Below are 21760 nucleotides of genomic sequence, written 5' to 3' on the forward strand. Positions count from 1 at the left end.
ACATGACTTCACTTGTAACATACGTGCTCCCACAAATTAGATACCAACAATAATCCCAGAGTTCAACAGCTTCTGTTAGACGCCCCAGTCCAAACTAGGAGAGAGGAGGAGTAATCAACTCCCTCTGCTATGTGCCAGTCTATTTAGGTTAGATAATAGCTGGGTCCTAAGAAGAACAGGTTGTCTAAAAAAACCTACTGCAAGTTAATGTCAACTAGTGTTCTTAGAACACACAGGCACCATAAGACAGAGGGCAGGTGAAGGAGCCCTACCTTCGGGGTTGAGCAGCCATCACCATGTCAATGGTGTCCACGCCAATGCCCATGATATTAATAACTGTCTGTCCTGCTTCTGTGTAGGCCAGACTGCAGATGCAGAGAGACTGTAGGCTGGGAGTGTGGCTGGAAGACATAGATGTTCAGAGTTACTAGGGAGCTGCCTTTCATTGGAAGAAAAAGGCACTATCCAGCTAGGCTAGGGTGGCAAACTTAACAAACTGGCTATTGGTGATACAGATCAACTTTCTGCAAGCTGAAGATACTCTGATCATTTTCCTGAAATAGACTTGATCCTAAATAACACTGAGAAGCAATTTAAATGTATACCAATTAATAGATACAGTTAATGAAATGAATTATGATTAGTCCATATAATGGAATACACAGAACCAGTAAAACAAAACAGATTTGTATGCAATGGCATGGACAAAAGTTACAGAGCAATTAGTACAGGCAGAGGAAAAAACCTAGAACACGTTAATGTTTTGTTTGTTTGTTTGTTTCTGGCCGGGGCTGGGTTTGAACCCATCACCTCTGGCATATGGAACTGGTGCCCTACTCCTTTGAGCCACAGGCACTGCTCAGAACACGTTAATGTTAACATCACCTAAGGGAAGTAGATATATGAAGGACATTTTGCACTGAATATTTTCCAAAGAATGTGCATAATTTTTGGAAAGACCGTAAAAAATGATTAATATGTAAGCAAACACAAACACACACATGCACACACACACACACAAAAAAAAATCTCGTTTCCATTTTATTTCTCTTCTCTCTCCACAGGGAGCAATGATAAATAGGTCAGTGGACAGCAACTCACAATCTCAAGGTTACAGAGCTCTCAGCTCAACCAAGGTGAGTTCTCTGCAAGAAATGAGAGGGCTTTGCATAGCAAAAGTCCATATCTCCCTTGGTGAGCACTGAGCTCTAACAATTGCCCCCCTCATTACCTGCTGTGCAGGTCTGTGTCGTGGCACAGGTTCAGTATAGCGTGAATAAGCTCCAGGATCAGGCAACCTGGACTCCAAAAAAGACAAAGGAATAATGTGGCCTTGTGTGATATCCCTAATCCCAAGAAAGGGAAAGACCTAGAAATTCCCAGGTCTTCCCTGCCCATGCTGTCCTTACCTATCTGTTCCCTCACACCGTGAGAGTTGTAGCGCCACTTGTGGTAGCTGGGAAGCATCTCCTTTAGCACGAACATTACACAGGGCACAAGTCCTTGGCTCTGGGTACTACCAAGCTGCCCCTAAAAGAAACTATACTGTCAGGGCTTCTGACACTTAAGGAAAAGTCATCTAGTTACTGGAGAATTAACTTCAAAACCCACAGATAGGTCCAAAGGAATTCTGGGCAAGCTTTGGCTATCAGTGAAAAACCAAAACATAAGCCCAAGTTGTGGGTTTCTTTAGAATAAAAAAGTAACTAAAAAGAGACATGAGAATGTCACAAAAGGCATCAACAGGAAGAAGTGATGAAGGCTAAATCTGACAGAAGAAAGATACTTTTTTTTTTTAGAGACAGAGTCTCACTTTATCCCACCATCCTCGGTATATGGGGCCCACACCCTACCCACTGAGCCACAGGTGCTGCCCTTTTTTTTTTTTTTAGAGACAGAGTCTCACTTTGTCACCCTCAGTAGAGTGCTGTGGTGTCAAAGGCTCACAGCAACCTCCAGTTCTTGGGCTTAGGCAATTCTCTTGCCTCAGCCTCCTGAGTAGCTGGGACTACAGGTGCCCATCACAATGCCCAGCTATTTTTTTGGTGCAGTTTGGCCAGGGCCGGGTTTGAACCTGCCACCCTCAGGATATGGGGCTGGCACCCTACTTACTGAGTCACAGGTGCCGCCCCAGAAGGGAGATACCTTAAATATAAAGGCTATTTGATTATCAGTGATGAAGAATGCCAGCTTCTCTGTCATGGTCACCAGCCATCTCTAACCTCAACCCCATCACTGAAATATGAGAAAGGAGAGCTGATGCCCTAAAATTTTGGCCTGATAGTACTTGTTAACTTTAGTCTTCTTTTTTTTTTTTTTTTGTAGAGACAAAGTCTCACTGTACCACCCTCAGGTAGAGTGCCATGACGTCACACGGCTCACAGCAACCTCTAACTCTTGGGCTTACGCGATTCTCTTGCCTTAGCCTCCCAAGCAGCTGGGACTACAGGCGCCCGCCACAACACCCGGCTATTTTTTTGTTGCAGTTTGGCCGGGGCTGGGTTTGAACCCGCCACCCTCAGCATATGGGGCCGGCGCCCTACTCACTGAGCCACAGACGCCGCTAACTTCAGTTTTCTTATCTTAAAAATGAGGACTCTTCATTTGCATATAAATATCTAAATTTATGTCCCTACCTCTGTATACACTGCTTCTATCTTTTAAAGCAATCATTGATACCTACAAGCAGGAAATGGACCAAGTTCTTTTGACACAAGACTCTCAACCTGACAAGGCAGGCACCACATATCACTCTTATTTTGTAGAGATCCTGAGAAATTTTGTACCTGCCAGCTAGTTAAGTGCTCAACCTAAAATATAAACTGAATTTTTTTGTTGAGACAGAGCCTCAACCCGCCCTGGCATCATCATAGCTTGAGCAACCTCTCATGCTCAAGCAATCCTCATGCCTCAGATTCCTGAGTAGCTGGGACCACAGCATCTGCCACAATGCCTGGCTAATTTTTCTTTTCTTTTTGAGACAGAGCCTCAAGCTGTCGCCCTGGGTAGAGTGCCGTGGCATCACAGCTCACAGCAACCTTCAACTCCTGGGCTCAAGCGATTCTCCTGCCTCCGCCTCCCAAGTAGCTGGGACTACAGGCGCCGGCCACAACACCCAGCTATTTTTTTGTTGCAGCCATCGTTGTTTGGCAGGCCTAGACTAGATTCGAACCCACCAGCTCAGGTGTATGTGGCTGGAACCTTAGCCACTTGAGCCACAGGCGCCGAGCCTTTATTTATTTTTTTTTGCAGTTTTTTGCCGGGGCTGGGCTTCAACCCGCCACCTCTGGCATATAGGGCTTGGCGCCCTACTCCTTTGAGCCACAGGTGCCACCATAAACTGAATTTTATCTGACTCCAAAATCTACACTCTTCACTCATATGAAGTATTTTTCAAACTGAGTTATGATCCATTAATGGATTAAGAGATCAGCTTATGGTCACAATTCTCTTTTAAAAACAGGTGGTAGAGGCCAGGCGTAGTGGCTCATGCCTATAATCTTAGCACTCTGAGAGGTCGAGGTGGGTGGATTGTTTGAACTCAGGACTTTGAGACCAGCCTGAGCAAGAGCAAGACACTGTCTCAACTAAAAATAGTCCCAGCTACTCAGGAGGCTGAGGCAAGAGGATGATCCGAGCCCAAGAATTTGAGGTTGCTATGAGCTATGATGACGCCACAACACTCTTCCCAGGCAAAAGAGACTCTGTCTCAAAAAAATTATAAAACAAAACAAAACAAAACAAAACAAAAAAACAAAGTGATAGGAGACTAAACAGAAAATGTCACAGGGCATCCTGTGTAGTAACAGTAAATGGTACACTGTGAAATTTTGATTTAGGAGTAAATACACACACATACATATACTGGGAAATGATAAACAATGTACCTATTACCCTGTGTTACCATGAAAATAGCTCGATGGCCATTGCATTACCTATATGGCCTCTTCAGCTCTAACTCATAAGCTTCCTGAGTATTAAATGAATTCACATAAGTAAGCTCCCACTATAGAACATACTGGCACATAGTAGGTACTCAATGTATAGAAACTGTAGGCACCATAACTTCAAAACAACTGTTCTGCCTGCAGACAAAATGACTACAGCAGCAGGGGATAGGGATACTATTTCAGAACCATCTGATCAGAGTATACCTTGACAAGGGTTGTGATCAAACGTAGAAAGGCAACAGTGACCCCATACTCGCCCTGAGGCTGTTCACTATTCATCAAAAGGTTTCCATATCCTCCAGCATTCATGCCCTCCGCACTGGGAAAAGACAGAGAGACAAAGGGAAAAAAAATGAGGAAATTTCAGATTTCAAGAAACAAATCATAGTCTGGATGATGTGATAATAAAATAGGAAAGCTCAGCAAGAGCATTAATCAAATCCAGGCAATTTTATACCCAGAAGAAACATTAAGATCATGTTTTATTGATGTACAACATCAAGAAATTCAAAGTGAAAAATCAAATAAACATCAGAAAACAATTTTGTCTTATCAGCAAGAGAAAACAAGAGGGAATAGTCAGGTAATAAGATGGGGCCTGTGTATTGCCAAGTGGTCCAATGAGCAAGCTCAAGCACCCATTCAAAAAGATAAAAGTACAGAGTTACTGTGATTTAAGAATAGGAAAAGTCTCTGGATCAGACACCTCTGTATTCTCTGGGCTAGAGAGCAAACTCCCATGTACCTAAATTGGAAGCAGCTGGATGAGAAATCTTTTCTTGCTCTCTCACTCTCAGGCTTTAAAGACTACAAGCCACCAGGGCTGCCATGAAAGGAGAGCAGCTATGGACTCCATACCCCACCATCTCCTTTAGCCTGTCCTCACTCACTCTATTTCTGGCCAGAGGGCTGAACGGATAAGGACTATACACAGAGTAAGTGGATAGGCAAGCTTCCTTAAAACCCGTAAAGCGAGGCTAGACCTGAAACACATATGATTCTCTCCAGAAAATATGCTCTACCCACCCTAGGCCCTGGCTCACCTAATCATCTGACTCATGTTGGAAACAGGATGTGCCACAAATGGTAAGAAACCTGTGTGACGAAGATCAGTCCAGACCTAAGAGGAAAAAGAAGATTAAACGTCCACATTATCTTCAGGTATATGTCAAGTGCTGCCTTTTTTGTATGTTGGAAAGATGTGATGATGTCTCACCTTTGCTGGATTCCTGGCGGCCAAAACAGTCAAACAGTTGACACAAGAAGCAATGACATCCACAGGGGGGGAGATCACTGTTGTTAACCTGGTTAGAGAACAGTGCACTATACTCAATAAAATGAAAAATAAAGTACATACAATTGGTTCCATCACAAATTGTTAAAACCCTTCTTGGTCCTTCCTCTCAGGAGAGAGAGATAAAAACATGAAAGCCTGGCTCAGTAGCGCATGTGGCTCAACTGGCTAAGGCACCAGCCACATACACCTGAGCTGGCAGGTTCGAATCCAGCCCGGGCCCGCCAAACACCAATGACAGCTGCAACTGAAAAATAGCCGGGTGTTGTGGCAGGCGCCTATAGTCCCAGCTACTTGGGAGGCGAAGGCAGGAGAATCTCTTGAGCCCAGGAGTTAGAAGTAGCTGTGAGCTGTGATGCCACGGCATTCTACCGAGGGCAACAGCTTGAGGCTTTGTCTCAAGAAAACAAAATAAAAGCAAAAACAGGAAAGCCTGGCTCAGCACCCATACCACAGTAGTTACGGCACCAGCCACATGAGGGTAGCGGGTTCCAACCCAGCCCAGGCCATCTAAACAACAATGACATCTGTAACAAAAAATAACTGGGGACAGTCTCAGCACCTATGGCTCAAGTGGCTAAGGCACCAGCCACATACTCCTGAGCTGGCGGGTTCGAATCCAGCCCCGGCCTGCCAAACAACGACGGCTGCAACCCAAAAATAGCTGGGTATTGTGGCAGGCGCCTGAAGTCCCAGCTGCTTGGGAGGCAGAGGCTACTTGGGCTCAAGAATTGCTTGAGCCCAGGAGTTGGAAGTTGCTGTGAGCTGTGATGCCACAGCATTCTACCCAGGGTGACAGCTTGAGGCTCTGTCTAAAAAATTAAAAAATAGCTGGGCATTGTGGTGGGCGCCTGTAGTCCCAGCTACTTGGGAGGCTGAGGCAAAAAAATCACTTAAGCTCAGAGTCTGAGGTTGCTGTAAGCTGTGACATCACAGTACTCTACCAGGGTGATAAAGTGAGACCCTGTCTCAAAAAAAAAAAAAAAAAACATAGCACAGCCCTAAGCTGGGGACAAACCCACATCAGGGCTTCCCATAGAAGAATGTGCGTGGACTTTAATCTGGTGGGCATGTGGCCACCTTCTGAAAACCAAGAGAACAACTGCAGAGAGCTCTGCCAGGCAGCGGAGAGTCAGCCACAAGAGACTCACCGCTGCAGCAGCATGTAGATGCGGGATGTGATAGGCAGAAGACAGTCTGCTATCGACAGGTCTGTACTGATGACCTTATGGACCAGATCAATGATGGGTTTGACTCGCTGGCAATGCTGAATCACATCTGAGAAGAAAGAAGAAATAAACTGTGACCTCATGGCAAATAACTCCTTTAAGATCATGAACCAATGGCCAGGCACAGTGGTGCACATCTGTAATCCTAGCACATTGTGGGGATCAAGTGGGAGGATCACTGGGGCTTTGGAGTTTGAAACCAGCCTGAGGAAAATCACAAGATCCTTTCTCTACAAAATAGAAAAATTAGGCTCGGCGCCCATAGCACAGTAGCTATAGCAACAGCCACATACACGGAGGATGGCAGGTTCAAACCTGGCCCGGGCCAGCTACGACAACTGCAACAAAAAATAGCCGGGCACTGTGGCAGGCGCCTGTAGTCCCAACTACTCGGAGGCTGAGGCAAGACAATCGCTTAAGCCCAAGAGTAGGAGGTTGCTATGAGCTGTGACGTCACAGCACTCTACTAAGGGCAACATAATGAGACTCTTGTCTGAAAAAAAGGAAAGAAAAATTAGCCACAAACGGTGGCAGATGCCTATAGTCCTAGGTGGTTGAGATTGTAGTGAGCTATGACACCACTGTACTCTACCCAGGATAACATAGTAAGACCTTCTCTTAAAAAAAAAAAAAAATCGGCTCAGCGCCTATGGTTCAAGCAGCTAAGGTGCCAGCCACATACACCAGAGCTGGCGGGTTCGAATCCAGCCCAGGCCTGCCAAATGACAATTACAACCAAAAAATAGCCAGGCCTTGTGGCAGGCGCCTGTAGTCCCAGCTACTTGGGAGGCTGAGGCAAGAGAACTGCTTGAGCCCAAGAGTTTGAGGTTGCTATGAGCTGTGACGCCATGGCACTCTACCAGGGCAACAGCTTGAGGCTCTGTCTCAAAAAAATAAATAAATAAATAAATAAAAATAAATCATAGAATAGTCCCTGAGACCCAGGTAAACAAATCAGACAAATGACTATCTTGATGGTTCTGAATTTTATCTTGAAATTCCTCCAAATCCTCCAAGATGTCCATCATCCCCCACCCAAAGCTGACCTTACCTGCAGTTGAAACAACATGAAGCAGCATTTCAATCTCACAGGTAAAGAGGGTCCAGCTGCTATAGGAGTATTCCCAGCGTACCAGGTAAGCCCTGTCATCCAGCATCACTTGGCCCACAGTGCCTTGAGGTATGCGAAGGTTGGTCTGACCCCCTAAGGAGGGAGGAAGAGCAACAGTCTAACATCTAAGGACAAATAGGAAGAGGTAACTCCTCTACCAGACACCAATATTTAAACACATTTTGGTAGCTAATGTTCCTACATTTTTTTCCATTAAAAAAACCCCCCCAAAAAACAAAACTCCCCTCATCTGAAGAAATGACTCTTCCCACCTGTCTGAAAATCAGATAAGTACAGAGAGTGGTTTTCTTTCTTTCTTTTTTTTTGGTTTTTGGCCGGGGCTGGTTTGAACCCACCACCTCCGGCATATGGGACTGGCGCCCTACCCCTTGAGCCACAGGCGCCGCCCGGTTTTCTTTCTTTCTTTCTTTTTTCTTTTTAGACATAGTTTCACTATGTTGCCCTTGGTAGAGTGCTATGCCGTGACATCATAGCTCACAGCAAACTTAAACTCTTGGGCTCAAGTGATTCTCTTGATTCAGCCTCCCGAATAGCTGGGACAACAGGCACCCACCACAACGTCCAGCTGTTTTTAGAGACGGGGACTCCCTCTGGCCTAGGTTGGTCTCAAACTCATAAACTCAGGCGATCCACCCACCTTAGCCTCCCAGAGTGCTAGAATTACAGGTGTGAGCCACCATGCCCAGCCTTTGAGAGTGGTTTTCTATTCAACTGATGACTACAGAAGTCTACCTTTATGGGACTGTTGGTGACTACATCATTGGGTGAATTGGTGGTGATGCCAGGACTACAACAGTAAGGCTGTTCCCCCTTTATTTTGCTCCTAAGAACCTGGGATATGGGGGTGGTATCTGTGACTCAGTGGGTAGGGCGCCGGCCCCATATACCAAGGGTGGGAGGTTCAAACCTGGCCCTAGCCAAACTGCAACAACAAAAAACATAGCTGGGCTTTGGGGCGGGCACCTGTAGTCCTAGCTACTCAGGAGGCTGAGGCAAGAGAATCGCCTAAGCCCAAAAGCTGGAGGTTGCTGTGAGCTGTGATGCCACAGGACTCTACTGAGGGCAACAGAATGAGACTCTGTCTCAAATTAAAAAAAAAAGAACCTCGGATATGGTTCAGTGCCTGTAGCTCAAGTGGCTAGAACACCAGCCATACACACCAGAGCTGGCAGGTTTGAACCCAGCCTAGGCCTGCTGAACAACAATGACAACTACACCCAAAAAAAGAAAAAAAAAAAAGGAAAAAGGTCAGGCATTGTGGTGGGTGCCTATAGTCCTAGTTACCTGGGAGGTTAAGGCAAGAGAATCACTTAAGCCAAGAGTTTGAAGTTGCCGTGAGCTATGACACCATGACACTCTACCCAGGGCGACAGCTTAATACTCTGTCTCAAAAAAAAAAAAAAGAACCTGGGATATACATGAGCTTATAAGTAATAACTGGTTAACCTCACAAACTCATTGTAAGTAAAAAAAAAAAAAAAAACAAAAAACTCATTAAAACCTTTCTCTACAACTTAATTTGTCACAATCTAATCAAACATTTTTTAATTTTTTAAAGAAGGTGTGGTAAGGGGTGCCCATAGTGGCCATGCTCCAGAGCTGGTGGGTTCAAACCCAGCCCAGGCCTGCTAAACAACTACAACAAAAAAATATCCGTGCATTGTGGTGGGCGCCTATAGTCCCAGATACTAGGGAGGCTAAGGCAAGAGAATCGCTTGAGCCCAAGAGTTTGAGGTTGCTGTGAGCTATGATGCTCCAGCACTCTACCAAGGGTGACAAAGTGAGAGTCTGTCTCAATTAAAAAAAAAAGAAGTTGTAGTAAAATATACACACCATAAAATTTAACATTTTGATCAAGTGTACAGTTCAGTGGCATTAAGTACATTCACACTGTTGTACATCACCACCGTCAATCACTAAAACTCTGCACCCATTAATCAGTAATTCCCCTCTTCTCTCCAACCCCTAGTCCTTGGCAACTACTACTCTATTGTCTGACTCTGAATTGGGTTACTCTACCTACCTTATATGATTAGAATCATAACAGTATTTGTAATTTTGTAACTAGCTTATTTCAGGTATGTATAATATTTTTAATGTTCTTCTATGTTGTAGCATGCATCAGAATTTCCTTTTTTTTTTTTCATTTTTTGAGACAGTCTCACTTTGTCATCCTCCGAAGAGTACTGTAGCATCATAGCTCACAGCAACCCCAAACTCTTGGGCTCAACTATTCTCTTGCCTCAGCCTCCCAAATAGCTGGGACTATAGGCACCCGCCACAATACCTGGCTGTTTTTAGAGATGAGGTCTCATTCTGGCTCAGGCTGGTCTTGAACCTATGAGCTCAGGCAATCCACCCGCCTCGACCTCCCAGAGTACTAGGATGACAGGTGTGAGCCACTGCACCCAGCAGAATTTCCTTTCGTTTTAAAGGCTAAATAATATTCCATTTTATGTATATACCACATTTTGTTATTCTTTTTTTTTTTTTTTGTAGAGACAGAGTCTCACTGTACCACCCTTGGGTAGAGTGCCGTGGCGTCACACGGCTCACAGCAACCTCTAACTCTCAGGCTTACACGATTCTCTTGCCTCAGCCTCCCAAGCAGCTGGGACTACAGGCGCCCACCACAACACCCGGCTATTTTTTGTTGCAGTTTGGCCGGGGCTGGGTTTGAACCCGTCACCCTCGGCATATGGGGCCGGCGCCCTACTCACTGAGCCACAGGCGCCGCCCTCACATTTTGTTATTCTTAACACTGATTATCTGATGGAGACAGGAATGAGAGAGTAACTTTCAAATATATCTCTGCATTATTTACCTTGTTACAATGAACATGCATTATTTTTGAAATCAAACAATCTAATGATGTAAAAAGGTTAATTAAAAATAAGAGAAACTCACTTGCATTACTTATGAATGAATGAACACACATGGTCGGAGAGGAAACTGCTTTAAAAGCACTTCACAGGGAAGAATAAAAATAGCAATAATGAGGTCTAAATACTGGCTTGTGTGAAAGGGGCAAGGATCTCTTTCTTACCAAGAGGGTAAAGGAGTTTGGGTGTTTGTCTCCGCCAAAGAGTTCCATCTTCATGGGAGATCACGTCATGGGGCTTGTGCTTATAAAGTTCATTGTAGAAAGACATCTTATCCAAGAAACTATATACCTGGCAACACACAGAAAGGAACCATCACACATTCACCTCTAAGACATGCAAGGCGGTCCCCCACCTGCTCTTCTGGTCTTTTAGCCAGACCCTAACTCCATACAGGCCCACCACTCTCATTCTTCTTGGCCTTGCCTTCTGCTCTCCTTGCAAAATCTCCACTATCCTTTAATACTTAACTCAAGTACCCCTCACTCCAAAGAGACAGCTGTCTCTATGGTCTTTACTGCTCAAATGACATTTAACTATGTACTACCTACTTATTAGCCATTTCTTTCTTTTTTTCTTTTTTCTTATTTTGAGACAGAGCCTCAAGCTATCACCCTGGGTAGCGATTCTCTTGCCTCAGCCTCCCAAGTAGCTGGGACTACAGGCGCTCACTGCAAAGCATGGCTATTTTTTGGTTATAATTGTCGTTGTCTGGCAGGCCCAGGCTGGATTCGAACCCGCCAGCTCTGGTGTATGTGGCTGGTGCCTTAGCCGCTTGAGCTACAGGCGCAAAGCCAGCCATTTATTTCTTATACATACAATTCTCTTTCAACTAGATTTTTTTGAGACAGAGTCTTACTACATTGCCCTTGGTAGAGTGCTGTGCCATGGCACCATAGCTCGCAGCAAACTCAAAACTCTTGGGCTCGGTTCAGCACCTGTGGCTCAAGCGGCTAAGGCGCCAGCCACATACACCTGATCTGGCGGGTTCGAATCCAGCCCAGGGCCTGCCAAACAACAATGATGGCTGCAACCAAAAAAAAAAAATAGCCGGGCTTTGTGGTGGGTGCCTGTAGTCCCAGCTACTTGGGAGGCAGAGGCAGGAGACTCGCTTAAGCCCAGGAGTTGGAGGTTGTGTGAGCTGTGACGCCATGGCACCCAGGGCCACAGCTTGAGGCTCTGTCTCAAAAAAAAAAACAACAAACTCTTGGGCTCAAGAGATCCTCTTGCCTCAGCCTCCTCAGTAGCTGGGACTACAGATGCCCACAGTGCCTGGCTAGTTTTTCTATTTTCAGCCGAGATGGGGTCTTGCTTTTGCTGGTCTCAAACCCCTGAGCTCAAGTAATCCACCTGCCTCAGCCTCCCAAAGTGCTAGGATTATAGGTGTGAGCCACCGCACCTGGCTTCTTCCATCTAGATATTAAGGAGTTTTATACTCAGTCTTACTCCTACAGTATCTATAAAAGATACTTAATAAAAAGATTTTTATTTAATTTTACAGACTTAGGGTGCTATCTTTGGCAACTCTCATTCAACTTGAGACTAACTCGTGTCAAAGAAGTTGAACTACAACATGGAAAGCAAACAGGATTCCTAATGAAGAGTGCAAAAATATATCCTGCTCTGGCTGGGTGCAACTGCTCACACCTGTAATCCTAGCACTTTGGGAGGCCAAGGCAGGTACATAGCTTGAGCTCACGAGTTCAACACTAGCCTGAGCAATAGCAAGACCCTGTTTCTAAAAACAGCTGGGTATTGTGGCAGGCGCCTGTAGTGCCAGCTACTTGGGAGGCTAAGGCAAGATGATTGCTTGAGCCCAAGAGTTTGAGGTTGCTGTGAGTTACGACACCACGGCACTCTACCAAGGGGCGACAAAGTTAGACTCTGTCTCAAAAAAATTTTTTTGTAATAAAGTTAAATAAAATTCTCCTGTTCTCCTCAGGTATCTGACTAAACAACTTACCTTTTTGGCAGTAGATTTCCCTGATACAAGGGCTCGGAGTAATTGCAGGAGTGGGGAAAGCAGGTGAGGAAACATTCCACATACACTGTCCAGAATTATTCCAAGACCAGAGGTTGGCTCCTATGGTGGGAGGACAGAGGTCACTGATTCATATTATCCACAAATTAACCTATCTTCAAATTGCCCACCAATTGTAAGAAAATTTAGAGTTAATTCTGCCCAATAGACAGACATCATCCTTCCCTGATAATTTAAGACTTTCATATTTCCACTGAAAAAGGTTATTAAACAACTGATTTCAAGATCCAAAAAGAGATGACTAGACCGTTCTATCCAGTGACCTCCTCCTAGCCATCCTTTCTAAAGGAAGACAGCATTGTTCACCTTTGTATTAAATGTTTCTACTAACGTATAAACTACCCAATAAAATTTTAGCACTTAGTCACTATAAACAAGCAACAAATGTTAAATTTAGACACTGCTTCTCCCAGGAACACTATAGTTTTGTAAGATTAGACAGGATCTCAGGAAAAAGAGGGTAAGATACACAGGCACATCAGTAGGACTATAATACAAGAGAAAACAGACTTACCACCTGGACCTTGAGGTTTGAGGCTATTGCCAATGCTAACACCAATTACCGGTGAAAAAATGTTCTCTTCAAAGCCAAATTCTCACTTGAAACAATCACAATGTGCTGACAACTCATAAGATACACTTAAAATCCCCTACTAATACTTTCAAGAGCTGCAGGAACTCTGGTGCCTAAGAGACTGCCAATATGAAAAAAAGAGTTGGAGGTTTGGGGGAAGAAACAAATAAAAAAAAAGAAACCAACTTGGTGGGTAGGACAGATAACACCACTAGTTAATGGTTTGGACTATAGACTCAAGTAAGATAAAACTAGGTATTGGCTACCTCCCTCTAGTTGTGTGACCTTAATAAGTAAATCACTTCACATCTCTAAGCACTGTTTGTCATCATATAAACAATGGTGACCATAACAGTATCTATTTCACAGATATTTATAAAGATTAAATGAGAAAATATACAAATCCTATCACAATGCAAGTGTTTGATAAATTCTTTTGCTCCAAGAGAATGTCACACATTGACTTCCTCTAACATACTTACTGTTCCCCAGAACAGTTCTGGAAGAGAAGGGTCTGCCAGGACTTCACATGCTGTGTCAATTACATCCTGTTGTGGAGGGAGAAAATGGTTCATTTTCCCCAGTTGAACCAGTCTTTTTTTTTTTTTTTTTTTGAGACAGTCTCACTATGGTGTCCTCAGTATAGTGCGCCATGGCATCACAGCTTGCAGCAACCTCAAACTCGGGCTCTAGTGGTTCTCTTGCCTCAGCCTCCCAAGTAGCTGGACTACCGGCACCCGCCACAATGCCCTGCCATTTTTTTTGTTATAGTTGTTGTTGGTTAGCAGGATGGGGCCAGATTTGAACCCACCAGCCCTGGCATATGTGGCCAGTGCCCTAAACACTGAGCTATGGGCACCAAGCCTCAAGTCAGTAATTATTAAAAATTAACACAATAGGCCAGGCACAATGGCTCACACCTGTAACTCTAGCACTCTGGAAGGTTGAGGAAGGAAGATTACTTGAGGAGAGGGTGAGGCAAGAGGATCACTTGAACCCAGAAATCTGAGGCCACAGTGAGCTAGGAATTTATCAGTGCACTACAACCTGCATGATAGAGTAAGACACTCTCTGAACAAAAAAAAAGGAATATTATGCAGCCTTAAAGAAAGATGGAGACTTTACCTCTTTCATGTTTACATGGATGGAGCTGGAACATATTCTTCTTAGTAAAGTATCTCAAGAATGGAAGAAAAAGTACCCAATGTACTCAGTCCTACTATGAAACTAATTTGGGGCTCTCACATGAAAGCTATAACCCAGTTACAACCTAACAGTTATAACCCAGTTGTAACCTAACCTTCCCCCAGTTACAACCACTTGGGGGAAGTGGGAAGGGAGGGGAGGGGGGGGTGGGTAGAGGGAGGGGGATCAGTGGGATCATACCTGTGGTGCATCTTACAGGGGTATTTGCGAAACTTGGTAAATGTAGAATGTAAATGTTTTGGCACAGTAACTGAGATAATGCCAAGAAGGCTATGTTAATCATTGTGATGAAAATGTGTCAAATGGTCTATGAAGCGAATGTATGATACTCCATGATCGTATCAACGTATAGTTATGATTTAATAAAAAAAATAATAAAATAAAAGAAAAAAAAAAGAAAGAAAAGAAATGTGGCAAGAACAATTGAGGAACTGAGATTTTGATTTTTTTTTTCCCCTCGAGATAAGAATGTCACTATGTCTCCCTCAGTAGAGTGCCGTGGGGTCATAGCTCACAGCAACCTCAAACTCGGGTTAAGATTAGTCTTTTGCCTCAGCCTCCCAAATAGCTGGGATTATAGACACCTGTCATAACCCCAGCTATTTTTTTGTTGCAGTTGTCATTGTTCAGCTGGCCCAGGCTGGGTTCGAACTCATCAGCCTCATGTATGTGGCCAGTGCCCTACCCAGTGAGATACGGGTGTCGCCTTTTTTTTTTTCTTTAAGACAGAGTCCTACTCCACCATGCTAGGTAGAGTGCCATGGTGGCATCATAGTTCATAGCAATCTCAAACTCCTGGGCTCAAGCAATCCTCTTGCCTCAGCCTTCTGAATACCTAGGACTCAGGCACCAACCAAGATGTCCAGCTAATTTTTCTACTTTTAATAGAGATAGGATCTTGCTCTTTTTCAGGCTGGTCTCAAACTCCTGAGCTCAAGCAACCCCTCCACCTCAGCCTCCCAGAGTGCTAAGATTACAGGTGTGAGCCACTGCACCTAGCTTGAGATTTCTTTTTTATGTGGCCCTGGGTAGAGTACTATGGCATCACAGCTCACAGCAACCTCAAACTCTTAGACTTAAGCAATTCTCTTGCCTCAGCCTTCTAAGTAGCTGGAACTACAGGTGCCCGCCACAACACCTAGCTATTTTTTGGTTGGAGTTGTCATTGTTGTTTGGCAGGCCCGGGCTGGATTCAAACCCACCAGCTCCAGTGTATGTGGCTGGCGCCCTAGCCTCTAAGCTACAGTTGCCAAGCTCTTGAGATGTTTTTATTTTAGTTAATTTAAATTTAAATAGGCACATGTGGCATGTGGCTACCATAATGGATAGTTATAGACTAAAAGAAACTTGAGGGCAGCACCTTGGCTCAAAGGAGTAGGGCACTGGCCCCAAATGCCAGAGGTGGTGGGTTCAAACCCAGCCCTGGCCAAAAACTGCAAAAAAAAAATGAAACTTGAAAAACTTATCAACCTATTATAATATGTGGATCTTATTCAGATCCTAATCTAAACAAGCAAACCTATGGCAAATTTATAACATTTATAAGACAATTGAAAATTTGAACCCTGACTTGATATCTGAAGACACTAGGGCAGGCATCCTCAAACTTTTTTTTTTTTGGTTTTTGGCGGGGGCTAGGTTTGAACCTGCCACCTCCGGCATATGGGACCGGCGCCCTACTCCTTGAGCCATAGGCACCGCCCTCCGTCCTCAAACTTTTTAAACAGGGGGCCAGTTCACTGTCCCTCAGACTGATGGAGGGCCGGACTATAGTTTAAAAAAAAAAACTATGAACAAATTCCTATGCATGCTGCACATATCTTATTTTGAAGTAAAAAAACAAAACGGGAACAAATACAACCACGCCGCCTCATGTGGCCCACGGGCCGCAGTTTGAGGACCCCTGCCCTAGGGTTTTTTGGCTTCATAATGGTTGTGAATTTAAGTTTTATTGAAACAGTCATAGATTAAATGAGATGTCTAGTATTTAATTCAAAATAATCGAGGAAACAAAGGACAAAATAAAATTAAGATTAGTCATGAGTTGATAACTGTTGGAAGCTGGTAATGGGATCATGAGGGTTCATTACATAATTCTGTGTTCTTTGATGTAAGCAGAAATGTTTCATTTTGAAAAATGTTCCAAGGCCAGGCATGGTGGCTCATGCCTATGATCCTAGCACTCTGGGAGGCTGAGGCGGGAGGATTCGTTGAGCTCAGAAGTTCAAGACCACTTGAGCAAAAAATCTGTCTCTACTAAAAACAGAAAAATTAGTCAGGCATGGTGGTACATGTCTGTAGTCCCAACTACTTGGGAGTTTGAAGTTGTTGTGAGCTAGGGTGACGCCACAGCCCCCTAGCCTGAGCAATAGAATGAGACTCAGTCTCAAAACAAAAAACTGTTGGCCAGGTGCGGTGGTTCACACCTGAGCTCAGGTTCAAGCCCAGCCTCAACAAGAGTGAGAACACATCTCTAAAAAATAGCCGGGCATTGTGGTGGGTACCTGTAGTCCCAGCTACCTTCGAACCCACTTATTAGCACCAACAGATGTCCGGAACAGATGTTCTACAGAGTGAAAAAATGTGGACACAAAACAATATATATGTTGTGGTTCCATTTTTAGAAAAGAATAAATACATATGTATGTATACAAGAACTGAAGGGAACGCAACAAAATGTTAAGAAATTACCCTGTGTGATAATACTTTTTTCTTTTTATCAGCATTGTCCGATTTTCCTACAATTAATGTGCATCATTTGTATAATGGTAAATGAAAATGAACAAAAGAAGACAATTAACGCATGAGGTAACAATATCAGATCAGATGGAGGTATTTTAGGGACTCGAATACAAAGTTGAAACAAACTAGACAGCTTCACAAAAGCTTGACACTAACCTGCTGATTGCCCAGTGTGTGGAGCTCCAGTGAGGTGAGAACGAAAGAGAGGAGTCCATAGATACACATGCATGCGGTGCTGGTGGTACACTGGAATGGCAAAGGAGTCAGTGAATAATTCTCAATGACACAACTCTTCCTTAGATTCAGTGTAATCCTATTGCATTAATATAATCTTTGCAATACCAGGACATTATAATAATGAAAAAAAGGTATATAGAGTTCTTGCGAACAAATATTTTTCCTTATTATAAGATCAAGAAGACAAAGGGCAAAAGAAGCAGCAGAAACTACAAATATACCCAAGAATAAAAAAACAAATGGAACTATTTTCAAAATGATCAAAGTTTATGTGGGGCAGAAGTAAACCCTATCCAGCCTAGAAAAAGAATAGAGTCAATATGTACTGATACAAATTGATACAACAATACTCTGGTTTCTCTTCAGATCGCATAAATCTTTCGCCTTTTACAAATTGATACAAAACCTGGACTGGCCACCAAGATAAACTAATCAGTGCTAATAACTAGAGCCTTGTGGCAAAAAGTTCCTTTTTTTTTCTTTTTAATAGACTTGATTTTTTAGAGCGGTTTTAGGTTCACAGAAAAATTGAGCTGAAAAGTACAATTATTTCCAATATACCCCTTGTCTCCACACATAAAATAGCCTCCCCCAGCCGGGCATAGTGGCTCACGCCTGTAATCCTAGCACTCTGGGAGGCCAAGGTGGGTGGAATGCCCTGAGCTCATAGGTTCAAGACCAGCCTAAGCAAGAGTGAGACAGCCCCCCTCTAAAAATAGCCAGGCGGGTTCGGCGCCTGTGGCTCAAAGGGGTAGGGCGCAGGCCCCATATGCCGGAGATGGTGGGTTCAAACCCAGCCCAGGCCAAAAACTGAAAATAAATAAATAAATAAAAATAGCCAGGCATTGCAGTGGGTGTCTGTAGCCCCAGATACTTGGGAGGCTGAGGCAAGAGAATAGCTTAAGCCCAAGAGTTGGAAGTTGCTGTGAGCTCTGACACCACTGCACTCTACCGAGGGCAACAGAGACTCTGTCTCAAAAAAAATAAAAACCCTCTCCCATTCTCAAATCTCTCACCAGAGTGGCAGCACTGTTAAAACCTAATGAATTGGCGGCACCAGTGGCTCAAGGAATGGGCCACCGGCCCCAAGTACCAAGGGTGGCGGGTTCGAACCCAGCCCCGGCCAAAAAAAAAAAAGCTGGGTGTTGTGGCGGGTGCCTGTGGTCCCAGCTACACGGGAGGCTGAGGCAAGAGAATCACCTAAGTCTAAGAGCTAGAGGTTGCTATGAGGTGTGACACTACAGCACTCTACTGAGGGCGACCAAGTGAGACTCTTGTCTCTCTTTTTTTTTTTTTGTAGAGACAGAGTCTCACTGTACCACCCTCGGGTAGAGTGCCGTGGCGTCACACGGCTCACAGCAACCTCTAACTCTTGGGCTTCCGTGATTCTCTTGCCTCAGCCTCCCGAGCAGCTGGGACTACAGGCGCCCACCACAACGCCTGGCTATTTTGTTGTTGCAGTTTGGCCGGGGCTGGGTTTGAACCTGCCACCCTCGGCATATGGGGCCGGCGCCCTCCTCACTGAGCCACAGGCACCGCCCTAGAGACTCTTGTCTCTTAAAAAACAAAAACAAACAAAAAAAAAACTAATGAACCCACACTGAAGTTATCAACTATCCTCCAAAATTCATAGTTTACATTAGGGTTCACTTTTAGTGTTGTACAATCTATGGGTTTGGACAAGTATTATATAATGACATATATCCATTATAGAATCATGCAGAGTAATTTCTCTACCTATTCTTCTCTCTCCTAACTCCTGACAACCACTGATTTCTTTACTGTCTCCATAATTTTGCCTTTCCCACAATATCCTATAGTTGGAATCATATACAAAGGCTTTCGCAAATTGGCTTGTTTCACTTAGTAATATGCATTTAAGTTTCCTCCATGTTTTTTCATGATTTTATATATTTTTGGAGACAGAGTCTCATTCTGTCGCCCTGGGGTTGAGTACTGCGGCATCATCATAGCTTGAGCAAGCTCTCATGCTCAAGCAATCCTCAGGCCTCAGCTTCCTGAGTAGCTAGGCCCACAGCATCTGCCACAATGCCTGGTTAATTTTTCTCTCTTTCTTTTTTTTTTTTTTGTTTGAGACAGAGCCTCAAGCTGTCGCCCTGGGTAGAGTGCCATGGCATCATAGTTCACAGCAACCTCCAACTCCTGGGCTCAAGCGAGTCTTCTGCTTCCGCCTCCCAAGTAGCTGGGACCACAGCACCTGCCACAACACCTGGCTATTTTCTGGTTGCAGCCATCATTGTTTGGCGGGCCTGGGGCTGGATTTGAACCCGCCAGCTCAGGTGTATGATGCTGGCCCCTTAGCCGCTTGAGCCACAGGCACCAAGCCAATTTTTCTATTTATTTTATTTTATTATTTTTTATTATTTTTCACCTTATCGCCCTCAGTAGAATGCCATGGCATCACAGCTCACACCAACTTCCACCTCCTGGGCTTAGATGATCCTCTTGCCACAATGTCCCGAGTAGCTGGGACTACAGGCACCTGCCACAATGCCGGGCTTTTTGTTGCAGTTTGGCTGGGGCCCAGTTTGAACCAGCCACCCTCGGTATATGGGGCCAGCGCCCTACCCCACTGAGCCACAAGCGCCGCCCCAACTGTTCTATTTATTTATTATTATTTTTTTTTTTTGTAGAGACAGAGTTTCACTTTATGGCCCTAGGTAGAGTGCCATGGCATCACATAGCTCACAGCAACCTCCAACTCCTGGGCTTAAGCGATTCTCTTGCCTCAGCCTCCCAAGTAGCAGGGACTACAGGTGCCCGCCACAACACCCGGCTAAGTTGTTGTTGTTTTTCTTCTATTTTATTTATTTTATTAAATCATAGCTGTGTACATTGATATAATCATGGGGCATCATTCACTAGCTTCACAGACCGTTTACCAAGTTTCACATATACCCTTGTAAGATACACCGCTGGTGTAATCCCACCAAAGCCCTTCCCTCTACCCACCTCCCCCCTCCCTCCCCTCCCTTTCCCCCTTCCCCCTATTCTTAGGTTGTAACTGGGTTATAGCTTTCATGTGAAAACCCTAAATTAGTTTCATAGTAGGGCTGAGTACATTGGGTACTTTTCCTTCCATTCTTGAGATACTTTACTAAGAAGAATATTTTTTTTTTTTTTTAGAGACAGAGTCTCACTGTACCACCCTCAGGTAGAGTGCCATGAGGTCACACGGCTCACAGCAACCTCTAACTCTTGGGCTTACGCGATTCTCTTGCCTCAGCCTCCCAAGCAGCTGGGACTACAGGCGCCCGCCACACCCGGCTATGTTTTTGTTGCAGTTTGGCCGTGGCTAGGTTTGAACCCTCCACCCTCAGGATATGGGGCCAGCACCCTACTCACTGAGCCACAGGCGCCGCCCCCCAATTTTTCTATTTTTTTTTTTTTTTTGTAGAGACAGAGTTTCACTTTATTGCCCTCGGTAGAGTGCCGTGGCCTCACACAGCTCACAGCAACCTCCAACTCCTGGGCTTAGGCGATTCTCCTGCCTCAGCCTCCCGAGTACCGGGGACAACGCCTGCTATTTTTTTGTTGCAGTTTGGCCGGGGCTGGGTTTGAACTCACCACCCTCGGCATATGGGGCCGGCGCCCTGCTCACTGAGCCACAGGCGCCGCCCCAATTTTTTTTTTTTTTTTTTTTTTTTGGTAGAGACAGAGTCTCACTTTATGGCCCTTGGTAGAGTGCCGTGGCCTCACACAGCTCACAGCAACCTCCAACTCCTGGGCTTAAGCGATTCTCTTGCCTCAGCCTCCCGAGTACGCCCCAATTTTTCTATTTTTAATAGAGATGGGGTCTCATTCTTGCTCAGGCTGGTCTCAAACTCTTGAGCTCAAGCAATCCACGCACCTCAGACTCTTAGAGTGCTAGGATTATAGGTGTGAGCCACCATGCCCAGCCATCTTTTTCATAATTTGATAGCTCATTTCTTTTCTTTTTAAATTTTTTTCCCACAGATCCAACAGAAAGAAATGAGAAGATAGCTCATTTCTTTTCAGTAGTAAATATGCCATAGTGTAGATGTACCACAGTTTGCTTATACCTCCCCTGAAGGACATCTTAGCTGCTTCCAAGTTCTGGCAATTAGGAATAAAGTTGCTATAAACATCTGTGTACTGGGCAGCACCTGTGGCTCAAAGCGGTAGAGCGCTGGCCCCATATGCAGGAGGTGGCGGGTTCAAACCCAGCCCTGGCCAAAAACTGCAAAAAAAAAAAAAAAAAAAAAAGAAAGAAAGAATTCCTAAACATCTGTGTACAGGTTTTTTGTGTGGACATAAGTTTTTAATTCCACTGAGTAAATATAAAAGAACACAATTGAATCTGAAGTTTAATTTTAGTTTGTCAAAATAAGCTGACTAAACCATGCCACCGAAATTAAACCCTAAGACTCAAGAGAATTTCTTTCATTTTTTTTTTTTTTTGGCAGGGGGGCCAGAGTCTTACTTTGCTGT

The 21760-nt window shown here is 44.4% G+C and overlaps 1 protein-coding gene across 4 annotated transcripts in view; it reads right to left on the reverse strand.

The window, feature by feature from the left end:
- NUP188 (nucleoporin 188) overlaps positions 1-21760 on the reverse strand; it is a 73905-nt gene that overhangs the window by 17193 nt on the left and 34952 nt on the right. For all 4 annotated transcript variants that reach the window (XR_008374137.1, XM_053560107.1, XM_053560102.1 and 1 more), the window contains exons 12-23: positions 17207-17296; positions 13585-13650; positions 12451-12570; positions 10652-10778; positions 7525-7677; positions 6396-6522; positions 5167-5254; positions 4994-5070; positions 4155-4269; positions 1410-1530; positions 1232-1298; positions 273-401 (exon numbers count right to left, since the gene is read on the reverse strand). Coding sequence is in view for 3 of the 4 variants with exons in the window: in XM_053560107.1 (XP_053416082.1) it covers positions 273-401; positions 1232-1298; positions 1410-1530; positions 4155-4269; positions 4994-5070; positions 5167-5254; positions 6396-6522; positions 7525-7677; positions 10652-10778; positions 12451-12570; positions 13585-13650; positions 17207-17296 (1280 nt within the window). In the remaining variant the exon portion in view is untranslated. The remainder of the gene's footprint in view (positions 1-272; positions 402-1231; positions 1299-1409; positions 1531-4154; positions 4270-4993; positions 5071-5166; positions 5255-6395; positions 6523-7524; positions 7678-10651; positions 10779-12450; positions 12571-13584; positions 13651-17206; positions 17297-21760) is intronic.

The sequence above is a fragment of the Nycticebus coucang genome, chromosome 2 (genome assembly GCF_027406575.1).
Source record: "Nycticebus coucang isolate mNycCou1 chromosome 2, mNycCou1.pri, whole genome shotgun sequence".
Classification (NCBI taxonomy): Eukaryota; Metazoa; Chordata; class Mammalia; order Primates; family Lorisidae; genus Nycticebus; species Nycticebus coucang.